General features: G+C 43.2%; 1 protein-coding gene across 1 annotated transcript in view; it reads left to right on the forward strand.

The window, feature by feature from the left end:
• The first annotated feature begins 4,584 nt into the window (after positions 1–4,584).
• LOC140204644 (vesicular glutamate transporter 1-like) overlaps positions 4,585–13,062 on the forward strand; it is a 122,975-nt gene continuing 114,497 nt past the window's right edge. Inside the window, 1 exon segment of the mRNA XM_072271341.1 lies at positions 4,585–4,715. Within this exon segment, the coding sequence (XP_072127442.1) occupies positions 4,585–4,715 (131 nt within the window).

Genomic DNA, 13,062 nt, shown 5'->3' on the forward strand with positions numbered 1-13,062 from the left:
AAGTGCATCAATATGTTGGGCCCAGGATAGATCTTCATAGATGCGGACACCAGGAACGTGAAACTAGTCACTCTTTCTACCACTGACCCCTTAACAAGGATTAGCGTGCGTCCTCCTGACTTACCCTTCCTCAAGTCCACAATCAGTTCCTTGGTCTTACTGACGTTGAGTGCGAGGCTGTTGTTGCGACACCACCCAGCCAGTTGGTCCCCTCCTGTGCATCTCCTCGTTACCATCGGATAATCCGTCAACAACAGCTGCATCAGCAGCAAACTTACAGATGGTATTTGCACTATGCCCAGCCGCAGGTCATGACTGCAACAGAAAATGCTTGAGGTAGTGGATGGAGCATTCCTCCAATCCTCCACCACAAGTTACGGTCTGAGTGATCTGAGATCGGTGTGCTGGGTTCTCATTTGCCATTCAACAACTAAGCAGCCCACGGTCTGTTTGAGCTGTGTAATTAACAAACATCCACGCAGGGCCCTTCCCAAGCAGGTATACAAGTGTAATATATAAAGTTGCCACTGGCTGTACCTGTGTGTCATTTTAGCAGGACCGCACGCCCTGCATTGTAAAAATTCTGACGGATTTCATGAATGGGAAATGCCGTGACTGGACATAGAAAGACCCTCACAGAACTAAAGAAATCTTTACACTGCAGGGTGTGAGGCCCTGCTACAATGACACATAGGTACAGTCAGTGGCCACCTTATTAGGTACACCTGCCCGAAAATTCAAATATCTAATCAGCCAAACATATGGCAGCAACTCAATGCAGAAAAGCATGCAGACACGGTCAAGAGGTCCAGTTGTTGTCCAGACCAATTGTCAGAATGCAATCTAAGTGACTTAGGCTGTGGAATGATTGTTGGTGCCAGACAGAGTGGTTTGAGTATCTCAGAAACTGCTGATCTCCTGGGATTTTCACATACAACAGCCTCTAGGGTTTACAGAGAATGATGTGAAAAACAAAAAAACATCCGGTGAATGGCAGTTCTGTGTATTGAAATGCCTTGGCAATCGGAGAAGTATGGCCAGGCTGGTTCAATCTGACAAGAAGGTTACAGTAATTCAGATAACCATGCTTTACACAGTAGTGTGCAGAAGAGCATCTCTGAACATGCAACACATTGAACCTTGAAGTGGCTGGGCTACAGCAGCAGAAGGCCATGACGATACACTCACTGGCCACTTTATTAGCTACAGAGATACCTAATAAAGTGGCCACTGAGTGTAACTAGAAACCATTTCTGTCCATCTATCTGTTTCTCTCTGTGTCTATTCCACCAATTTTTTTTATGCATTGTACCAAACTGCTGCTGCAAAAGTTCAAATTCAAATTTATTGTCATCTGACTATGCATCTTGTACAACCAAATGGATCAACATTCCTACAGACTACGGTGCACCCAATATACATTGCCACGCACAACATATAAAACAGAATATTATCACACACAAGTTAATAAAATAAGCTCAAGATGCATGTGAAGTGAGCAGCACAGGTAGACAGTAAACAGCTCGCTGCGCTGGTGACGAGACCTCGGGGATCTCTGATGATGGATGCTGCTTTCCTCTGACAGCGTTTCATGTAGATGTGCTCAATGGTTGGGAGCTTTACTGTGATGAACTGGGCTGAACCCACTAGTTTTTGTTGGATTTTCCATTCAAGGGCATTGGTGTTCAAGGGCAGGATGTGATGCAGCCAGTCAATATATACCGTCCACAACACATCTGTAGAAGTTTGTCAAAGTTTCAGATGTCATGCCAAATCTTCACAAACTCCTGAGGGAGTAGAGGCATTGCCGTGTTTTCTTTGCAATTGCACCTGCGTGGCCCTCGAAAATGCAGCAGGAATTTAAAGTTGCTAATCCTCTCCACCTCCGATCTGTCAATGAGCACTGGATCATGGACCTCTGGTTTCCCTCTCCTGAAGTCTACAATCAGTCCCTTGGCTTTGCTGACCTTGAGTGAGAGGTTATTGTATGATACCACTCAACCGGATTTTCATTCCCCCTCCTATATGCTGACTCACCTCCACCTTTGATTCGGCCCACAGCAATAGTATCATCAGTAAACTTGAATGTGGCACTGGAGCTGTGCTTAGCCACACAGTCAGAGGTGTCAAGTGAGTAGAGCAGGGGGCTAAGCACACACCCATGTGGTGCTCTGTGCTGATGGTGATTGTGATTGGGAAAAGGGGAAGGGAGAGGGGAGGGAGCGGGAAGCACCAGAGAGACATTCTGTAATGATCAATAAACCAATTGTTTGGAATCCAATGACCTTGCCTGCTGTCTCAGGGCTGCGTGTGTCTGCACCTTCACCACCCCCTGCTCCGCCACCCCTCCCGCGGGGCTCCACCCTCGCAATTCCCAACATCCTTGGCTCCCACCAGATTTACAAACTCGCTCTCTCCACCCAATGTAGACAAATACAGTACTGTGCAAAAGCCTTAGGCTCCCGAGTTTCTGCACGCTACTGTATGTTAAGCCTTTCATTTCTGGGATAATTCTTGTGGGCCCCCTCTGGACCCTCCCCAGGGACAAGAAACAAAGCTTCAAATCCCTCCAAATGTGATCTGGCCCATGCCTTATAAATCCTCAGCGTTACATCCCTGCTTTTATATTCTAGTCCTCTCAGGATAGATGCCAACATTAGGCAGAGCATCGCGATAACAGAATGTTCTTCAAATTGTGCTTGTGATACCTTTTATGTAGAGTGAGCAGACAGAACATCGATCCAACATTTCATTGCAAAGACAGAGGCAAAGGCATGAAGTAAATATCAGAGGGGCTGTGATAAAGGCACACTACTTCACAGCTGTCCAGGCTACTTTGCCAAATGCGTAGATTTGATGACAAGGATCTGGAGTGGGAGTTAAAACTCTCTTTATTTTTTGCCGAAGAAAGTCAGTGTAAGCAGAAAGTGATTTTGTCTCAGGGCTTTTGGGAGATCAAAGTTGGGTCTCAGCTCCCCTCTGGTGCAGTTATGCTTAATTAACTTTGCTACACCATTCTTGTATGAATGGTAAGTGTAATAAGCTGTGTGAAAAATCTATTTAAACGTGTCTGGTGAGAGTAAGTGACATGACACCCCTGGGAAAAGGGAAGTCATTCCTGCTGAGAAATATAAATAAGGATTTTTCACTTTGCCAGGTAGATTCAGTCTAATAGAGATACTATGGAGCTGTGAATATGTTACCGTTATGTTGGAGAGTGAGAATGCTAATTTTAGAACCCAGGACAATGCTCTCGTCATCATCTAGCTTTGCCAATGTTACCAAAAGTGTGAATCCAATCCACATGGTGATAAAACAAAAGAAACTCAGTTCAGATTACTAAGAGTGTGGATTTAGGCTACAGAGAGATTGATTTGTACACATGATGGAAATCCAAGAAAAGACTTGGACATTGCAATGGGGTCATGGAAGGGAAAAGCCTCCCTTCCAACCAGGTTGATCTTCATGATGTTTCACTCTTGTTCTGCTGAATAATTCTGCTTGCATTACAGTACCATGAATTGATTATCCTGGGGTTGGATAAGTGGATGGTTGGGAGAAAAGGGGTTTGTTTTGCTGTTGTTGTTTTAATGCTTGTTGTGCTCTATGTTGTTCTGTTGAACACAGTGGGCAAGATATGTTGGCACTGGAATGCGTCGCGACACTTATAGGCTTTCCCCGGCTCACCTTTGTGTTGAGTTGGTTGTTTAGGCAAATGATGCATTTCACTGTATGTTTCGTAGCACATGTGATAAATAAATGGATCTGGATCTGAATCCAGATCCGGATCTGAAACTAAATCTGGATCCGGATCAAGATCTAAATCTGAATCTGATTCAAAATCTGGAACTAAATATGGATTTATATAGAAATCTGGATTTGGGTCTGAATCTGGTTCTGAATCTGAACCTGAGCATTGGGTGATGTTTGGTGCTTCACTGGCCATGGATTCCTGGCCACAGCCTGTGACTGGACACTGGATACTGGACTGAAATGCAGGGCTGATATGTGAACGGTGTTTTGGTCTCCTGAACAAAGCCTGTGTTAACCCAATCCATCTGCTGGACTCAGTTTGCATATACATTCCAAAAGACAGCATTATGTAGATGAGCACGAGTTTCTCAGTAAGATTATTCGTTGATTTCTGGTATGATATGGACTCTTGACCTCACAATCTACCTCATGATCTTGCACCTTACTGTCTGCCTACACTGCACCTTCTCTGTAGTTATTTTGCATTGATACTGGTTTACCTTCTTCTACCTCAATGCACTGTGTAATGGTTTGATCTGTGTGAACACTATGCAAAGCAAGCTTCTGACTGTATGTAAGGGGTTTCTTCTTTTATGTTACTGTGAAGGCTAACAAAATGGCTTCTTTGTTATGTTATAATTAAAATGGCTTTTCTGTAATAATAACTGTGATGTAAGGAGCTCTCTCCCTCTCTCTGCTTGTTTGGGTTATATTATTGATAAGAGAGGGGACGAACCAATTGGGAAAGATGTTATCCTTTCTTCTGTGTCTGTAAGCTATTGTGTTTCGGGGGCTTTGGGGCAGAAGGCGCGATGGGGACAGAGTGAGGGGATGCGATGCTGTAAGCTGGGCAACAGGACGGATCCCAAGCGGGAGTCCGAGGCCCATGGTTTTGGGGAGGAGAACCGGAGAGGACTGGATGTGCTGGACGCGCTCTGGTCGACCACCATGGTTGGTCCCAGGTGGCGGGTCGAGGGTGTTGGAAGAGATCGAATGGTAGAAAGAGGACTCCGTTAATTGAGCTCCAACTGCTGTGCACAAAGTGGTTGAACTTTGATGAGTTTGGTGCCTTTTATTTATCTTTTATATTTTATCTCTATTAATTACATAGTTCCAGCAAGATCTATAAAGTGTAATAATTTAATCGTATATGGTGTATTGTCTGTTATTTGGCGGGGCTGAAGGCTGCGCCCCCTAGACGAAAACCAGCTGAGCGAGCCTGAGGCTTACCAGGGGGCTCCATGTATCTCGGTACATGTGACACCAATAAAAACCAATTCCAATTCCAACATTTGTCTTGGCAGCCTTTCATTGATTCTATTGTGTTTCTTTCTATTTACTCTGAATGCCCACAAGAAAATGAATCTCAGGGTGACATTTATGTACTTTAATAATAAAGTCACTTTGAACGTGAATAACCCTTTGAGGCAGAGAGTTACTGAAGTCGAATAACATCTGGGGTTGTTAGTTATATTAATGATTTGGATGCAAGTACACACGTCTTGATCCATGAGTTGACAGAGGACATGAGATTAAGAGGTGTTGATAGTGAAGAGGGTTATCATAGATTACAGGGGGATCTTGATCAGTTCCAAGTGGGCTGAGGATCAGCAAATCAATATCAATATAGATAAGCGGGACGTGATGCAGTTTGATGAAGAATGGTAGGACAGTGGTGAGTGTAATGGGAGAGATGGGCTTGGTGCCCCCACCCCAAGAGTATAGTTCATTGAAAGATTCAAGATTGTTTAATGTCATATGCATTAAAAAGAGCAAAATAATTATTACTCTGCCTCTGATGCAGTACAAAATACACAATAAGATAAAGGATAGAATAATCATAAAACACAAAAATATAAATACATAAGATAGCTTATATACATAGATTGATTGTACATCTATAAAGTGACGCTAGGCACAGGAGGTCTGCACATGAAGTGCCTGATAGGAAATGATAAAGCAATGGTGGTGGGGTGGGTTAGTGGGTGGAGGTGTTGATCGTCCTTACTGCTTGGGGAAAGTAACTGTTTTTGAATTAAGTAGTCCTGGTGTGGATGTAACGTAGCCTCCTCCAGTGGGACAAAGAATCCATGAGCAGTGTGGATGGGATCGTTCATGACACAGCTGACCTTGATGTCCTTGATGGCAGGTAGACTGGTGCTGGTGATGCATTGGGAATTTTTGACTACCTGTTGCTGAGCCTTCCAGTCTCCCGCTGTGCAGTTTCTGAACCACGCAGTGAGGTTGTTTGCTCGGATGCTCTCTACCATGCATCTGTAGAATGACGTGAGGATGGATGTGCATGATCCAGCTTCACTTCGGCCTCCTCAGAAAGCAGAGGCATTGGTGAGCTTTCCTGATTGGACAGAATGTGTTCTGGGACCATGAGAGGTTGTGTGTGACGTGCACAGTGGCTCGCAGTTTCCACTATGCCACCAATATAAAGCGGGGTGTGTATGGAGTGATTCATCTGAAGTCAGCAACCATCTCCTTTATCTTGTTGACATTGAGGAAGAAGTTATTTGCCTGGCAACTGACCCCGAGCTCCTCCACCTCTCAACATCCTCTCTGTGGGCCGTTTTATCATTGTTGGTGATGAGCCCCACCACTGTCGTGCCATTAGCAAACTTGACAACTTGATTACTCAGGTGTCTGGCTGTGCAGTCCTGGGTGAGCAGAGTGTACAGCAGTGGGCTCAGCACCCGGCCCACGGGGACACCCGTGTCGAGGGTGATGAGGAGGGAAGAGTGGTTGTGCATCCTGACTCTCTGAGGTCTGTTGGTTAGGAAGTCCAACACTCAGCTGCACAGTGGTGCATTTAGACCACTGAGTAGGAGTCTGTTCATCAAGACCCATAGAATAATAGTGTTGAATGCTGCTGTTACAGACAGTGGCCACTACCCTGGGAGAGGAGGTACACTTTGTGGCCGGCATTGTGTTACATGCCTTGAAGCATGCAGAAAAACTGTTTAGAATGTCAGGGAAGTTGGGACATAATGGAGCAGTTGTGCAAGTCAATGGAGAAGCAAAACTTACAGTTTTGGTCACCCTGTTATAGGAAAGACATGGTTAAGCTGGGTTAATGAGTTCTGGGCATGCTATACTCGTGCCAGAAGTGTAGAGAGTCTTGCGAGCTGCCCAGCCAAATCCTCGCTGATTTGATGTAAATGTCACATTTCACTGTGTTTTGATGTACATGTAACAAACAAGTTTTCCAATTGGCAACTCATCAGTCTCATGAACCTTGACCTTTTCCTACGAGTCCATCAATTTTGCCCATCAATCTTACCAATCATACCCCTTACATTCTCTCCAACTAATTCATAAACAACAATGGTCACTGTTGGTATACCACTTGTTACCGATTTCCAGTCAGAGAAATACACTCATGCTCCACAGCCTTCCTCTCATCCAGCCAATTTTGGATCCATTTTACCCACACATCTCAGATTTTCTGGACTAGTACTCCACGCAGGACTTTGTCAAAAACTTCACCAAAGTTCATGTTCCTGGAGAAACTTCTGAAATGCCCACTTCGCTGCCGTTGCTACTGTGCGATCGAGAATCTCCGGAGCGGAAGGCCCCAAATCCTTGGCTTTGCCTATTGCCTATTGCCTGTTGCCAGGGCCGGGGTCAAAGCGCCCGGCAGAATTGGTGATCAGTGCTCGGTGTCGGAGAGCTGGTCGGAGGCTCGGAGTTTTTCGGACGGACTCGGAGTCGGACTGTGGTCAGATGCTTCCAGGATGCTGCATCGGCAATTTGCTGCGCTGGAGGTTCACCGTCTGTGTGAGATGATGGAACTTTCGAGAGACTTTGAGATTTTTTACCGTGCCCATGGTCTGTTGTTATCAAATTACGGTACTGCTTTGCACTGTTGTAACTATATCTTATAATTATGTGGTTTTTGTCAGTCTTTCAGTCGGTTTGTCATGTGTTTCTGTGATATCATTCTGGAAAAACATTGTATCATTTTTAATGCATGCATTACTAAATGACAATAAAAGAAGACTGCATGTCCTCATAATCTAAACCATATCTAGCACTCTGACCCCACCAATTTTATGCGTTACTTACTCAACATATGACAGGAACAGTGAGATATAGATCAGTTGGAGATTTGGGTGGAGAAATAACAGATGGAGTTTAATCTGGGAAGAACGAAGTAACTTATTTTGGAAGGTCAAAGGTAACAGGTAAGTATGCAGTAAATGGCCAGACATTTAGAAGCATTGATGTACAGAGGAATTTTGGTGTGTAAGTCCATAGCACCCTGAACGTGGCAGCACATAGTTCAGTAAAGAAGGCATACAGCTTATCTGCCTTCATCAGTTAAGATGTTGATTATCAAAGTTGGGATGTGCTGTTGCAGTTATATAAAGTCCTGGTTAGGCCACAATTGGGCCATAGTGTGTGCCTTTCTGGTCCCCAAGCTATTGAAAGGGTGTTGAAGCTTTACAGAAGAGGTTCACCAAGGTGTTGCCTGGATTGGGGAGCATTAGCTGTAAGGAAAGGTTGGACAAACTTAGATTTATTTTCCTCTGGAATGCTGAGGTGAGGTCCAGATAGAACTGCATAAAATTATGAGAGACATAGAGAAAGTAGGAAGTCAGAGTCTTTTTCTCTCATGGTGGAAACATCATTTAACAAAGGACATGCAATTTAGTTGAGAGGGGAACATTTGAAGGAGATGTGTAGAACACAGAGAGTGGTGGGTGCCTGAAATGCACTGACTATGTAATGGTGGGAGCAGGTACCATATTGGTGTTGAGGAGATGCTTAGACAGCCACAGGAACAGGCCAGGAATAGTGGGATCTGGACTACGTGCTGACACATGGGATTAGTTGGATTGGCATTATGGTCAGCACAGATAGTGTGGACTGAAGGGCCGGTCTTGTGCTGTGCTGTTCCGTGTTCTAAAGGCGGTTAGTTAGATAGACAGGTAGATAGTTAGAGATAGGTAGATGGATTGATGGACAGGCAAGCAGGTATAAACTTCCGAGCAAATTGTATTAAATTGTTAACTATCACAAGGTGCTTGACAGAACAGAGGTTAACTCTAAGACAAGGAGTAAATATTAGCACAAGAGATTTTGCAGATGCTGGAAATCTTGAGCAACACACAAAAATTGCTGGAGGAACTCTGTAGGTCAGGACTGTCCTGATGAAGGAACTTGACCTGAAACATTGACTGTTCATTCCTCTCCACATGGATGCTGGCTGACCTGCTGAGTTCCTCCAGCACCTTGTGTGTGTGTGCTGCTCAGTAAGTGTTAGCAGATGTGAAGAAAGGTTTGTGGATGATGTGCTTGCTGACTTCCACGGTTCAAGAATGCACAGAGTCACAGTGTTGTACAGTAGCATACATGCCCTGTCAATGGGGACAATTCAACAAAGATAACGGAGTGGGGAGTAATACAGAGGTGTCCAAACACTTCCATACAGCTGGTCCTGATGTGGGTCTGGCCACACAGTGCTTCCTTGGTTGTAGCCCAGTTTTGATCCAGGAACACTCGCTGAGTGGTGTTTTTCTTTTGGCTCCTTGAGCTACGCCACCCAGCAACCCCCTGATTTAATCCTAGCTTAATCACGAGACAATTTACAATGATCAATTAACTTACCAATCAGTGTGTTTCTGGACTGTGAGAGGAAACCAGAGCACCAGGAGGAAACCCACGTGGTCATGGGGAGAATGTACAAACTCCTTACAGGCAGAAGTGGGGATTGAACCCATGTTGCCTGTACTATAATACATTGTGCTGGCTACTACGCTACCAGCTGCCCTGAGATTTACTGCTGAGACTTCACTGGATTTGTAGTATCGAACAGCTTGTCAATCCTTCCACCATGTACTTATCTATAGCAACTCGGACACATGATGAAGGATATCTGTGGATGTCAGGATGTCCCAGTATATGGGTCAGATGTGCATGTGAGCAAGAGGCATGAAGTTCAAGTATGGATTTCAGGAGCCTGTCTGAGGGTCAATAACAAAGGTCAAAGCCTGAAGGTCGATCAGATGTCAAAAGTCAAAGCCTGATGGCTGGAGCCTGGAGACTGGAGATTGGGAGGCCCAGAGGCCTATCCTGGATTTGTCTGTGTGTGTGGATGGGTGGGAAGGAGGAAAGGGGCTTGTTTTGCGGTTGTTGTTTTAATGCTTGCTCTGTTCTGTGTTGTCTTGCGGAGCATTGTGAGTGTGCCATGTTGGTGCCAGAGTGTACAGTGGTGCTTGCATCTTTGGGTCATGTTGGTTGTTAACACAAATGATGCATTTCATGTATGTTTCAATGTACATGTGATAAATAAATGAATCTGAATCTGTATATACAGTATGTCCATAATTTTATTTCTATCTAGCTTATTAGGTATCTTCCTATCTCTCTTGGTCATGGATCTGCCCTAATCAAATGGTGCAGCAGTCTCGATGGGCTGAATGACCTAATTCTGCTTCTATGTCTTATGGTCTTATGGTCTCTAGCTAGTCCTGGACAAGATAATGTGCAGTAAATATATTTACAGAAAGTATAGAATGATCTTAGTCAATGCTCTAAAAGTGCTCTCTTTCAATAATTTATTTATGGAATTTGTAGCTATGAATGTTTTTAGATGTTTATATTCAGCCAATGATAAGCGAGTTTTGGTTACTCATGGTTACTGCACGGGCAGATTTTGCTATCAATGCAATTTTATTATGCATTTTAATATTTTCTCTGATGAGACAGCCATAAGATCAACAATTAAGCTTCCCTAGTACTAATGTACAAAACAAACAAATATTTCCATGAACCTCCTTTTCCAGACTTCTCGCATATTATAAAATAATTCAGAAAGCAAAAATAAAAGATTCAAAGAAACAGAATATCACTGTGGTTCTGGGGATAGAAAAATTGAGGGCTACATGGAAGGAAATAGTTAGATGATTTAGAGGTAGGTTAAAAAGTCAGCACAACATTGTGTGCCAAGGGGCCTGCTCTGAGATATACTGTCCTATATTCTATGTTCTAATAAAATGACTCCTGGGAATTTTTGAGAAGTTGAAGGAACAGAGAGACTAGGCTGGAAGAATGAAAGTTGTGCATTTACTTAGCACCTTTTTCCATCTAATCTCTGATGCTGGCCTTTTATTCCAAACCAGACTCAAAATCAGAATCAGATTTCTTATCGGTGTCCTGGATAACGTGAAATCTGTGGTTTCACAGCAGCAGTAAGTTCAAATACATAGAAATTACTGTAATTTCATTAATAGATATATAGTGCATAAAAAGGAATAATGAGGTGTTGTTGATGGGGAGAAAGCTTCCCTGGATCATTGATTGTTGATCTTCAGGACTCTGTACCCCTTCCCTGATGATAATAACGAGAAGAGGATCCTTAAGTGTTGGAAGCCACTTTTCTGAGGCAATGTCTCTTGAAGAGTCAGAGTGTACAGCCCTCTGCAGCCTCTTGCAATCCTATGCACTGAAGGTTCCATAGTAATTTATGATACAACCAGTCAGAATGCTCTCCACAGCACATCAAAAGGAGATTATTAGAAATGTTAATTTGTAACAAACATATTTAATTGGCCCAGATTGAATTCCCCTCTGGATGTTTAACTGTATGAAGTCCATACAGTGTTAAGCCCATCCATTTCTGTTTCTCAGTCTATCCTTCTGGTCCTGTCCCGAACCTGAGCTTGTCGAGATTCCCTTTAAATACATCCATGAAATTAACTTGAATGCTCCATGAGGGATACGCAGTATAGAGGAGTTTCATCTGAATTCTTCTTGGATTATTATAGTCTCGTGTTTCAGATTCCCTGATACGTTCTCTCTGCATAGGTTATATAGATAGATGCATTGTTTTACACAATCAGCTTTCATTGTGTGACCATATGTTCCCAGCAGTTAAGATGTTCAAATCTCGTACGGTTACCATAGCATCCACGATGGAAACCAAGAATGATTGGCTTCAATCCAGTCAGATAGCGCTGACTGACAGGGCGAGGAGCCAATGGCGAACTAGGTTGGCTTATTAAATCAATGCAGGAAGCGATTGGCAAGCGCTGTGAAGTTTACAGCGGACCCTATGATGGGGTGGCGCTCAGGCTGGCGTCGTGAAAGTTTCAGGAGGAGAGTAGGAGGAGCCAGGAGGAAGCGTGAGCTGTCCGTGGTGCTAAGATGCGCAGTGGGAGCTGTCCACGATTGCTGGTGCTGAAAGATCTGCTCATCAAACTTGGGCTATTTAGCTCATGAGTTGCTTCCTCAACTCTGATGAAACACTCGGTTGCGAAGGAATTCCCGCCCCCATAGCAAGGTTAATCCGTGAAATCATGGCCCAATTGAACCTGTCTTGAGCATATCTAATTTGCAGGAAGAGTAAAGATGAATTTATTTTACTATATGATCCACGGGTGCTTTATATTTCTATTGCCATAAACCAATTGGAATCCCAAGGACATTGAGAAGTTAAAAAAAGGTCACTTTAGTAAAGTTCTTGTAAAATTCTGAGCGGCCTTAAGCTCCGTGATGACTGTAACTGGAATTATTTAAGGCGATCTAGTCATAAAATAAAATCACTTTGACGGTGGAATCATTTCTGGCGGAGTTATGGAGATAAGGAAAGAACAACTGAAGAAATTGGCAGGAGATAGCTTGGGGCGCTTGCACAGGTGAGTGTTTTCTTGAAAAGTTGCAAATAATTGATAGGTGAAATTGTAGTATTGTTTTAAGGCTGTATTCTATGCTTTTTTTTCTGCATGGTTTGGAGTCTGTGTGATGTATCTTTTTTGCAGTTTCCGGATGAGGCGCTAATGCTTTCAATATTAGATTTTCAGAACATTATTTTTTTAATTAGTGCGTGTCTAGTGTGCTATAAACGACCTGTACGCGTTAGAAACATCTACACATACTCTTGGATTCCTCTGTCGATGCCTTTCCATAATGTCTGTCCATTCTAACAACTCGCTTTTGATTTTTTAAATTTATTTAAATTCTGGTGTTTGCAAGGAAACAGACTTGATATGAAGATGGAATGTTATTAGTTAATATTAACTGCGTGGGTTTACTGAAATGGGTTCTGTAAAATAGTATTCTGAATTCTTTTACGAAGATTGCATCTAAAGTGTCAATTGTTGTCTTCACTTTTCTTGTTTTATTAAATTATTCCACATAGATTTGTTTTATGTTTTTGATATTTACTTCCATTACGACGGGCACAAATGCTGATTAATTCATCTCTGTCCTACATCCCTGACGATTTATATTCTCTAATACACAACTATTTAAAGCGAATTTCTAACAACTGACGGGAATTTTACAAACGTGTACATT

Source organism: Mobula birostris, chromosome 11, assembly GCF_030028105.1.
Source record: "Mobula birostris isolate sMobBir1 chromosome 11, sMobBir1.hap1, whole genome shotgun sequence".
Taxonomy (NCBI): Eukaryota; Metazoa; Chordata; class Chondrichthyes; order Myliobatiformes; family Myliobatidae; genus Mobula; species Mobula birostris.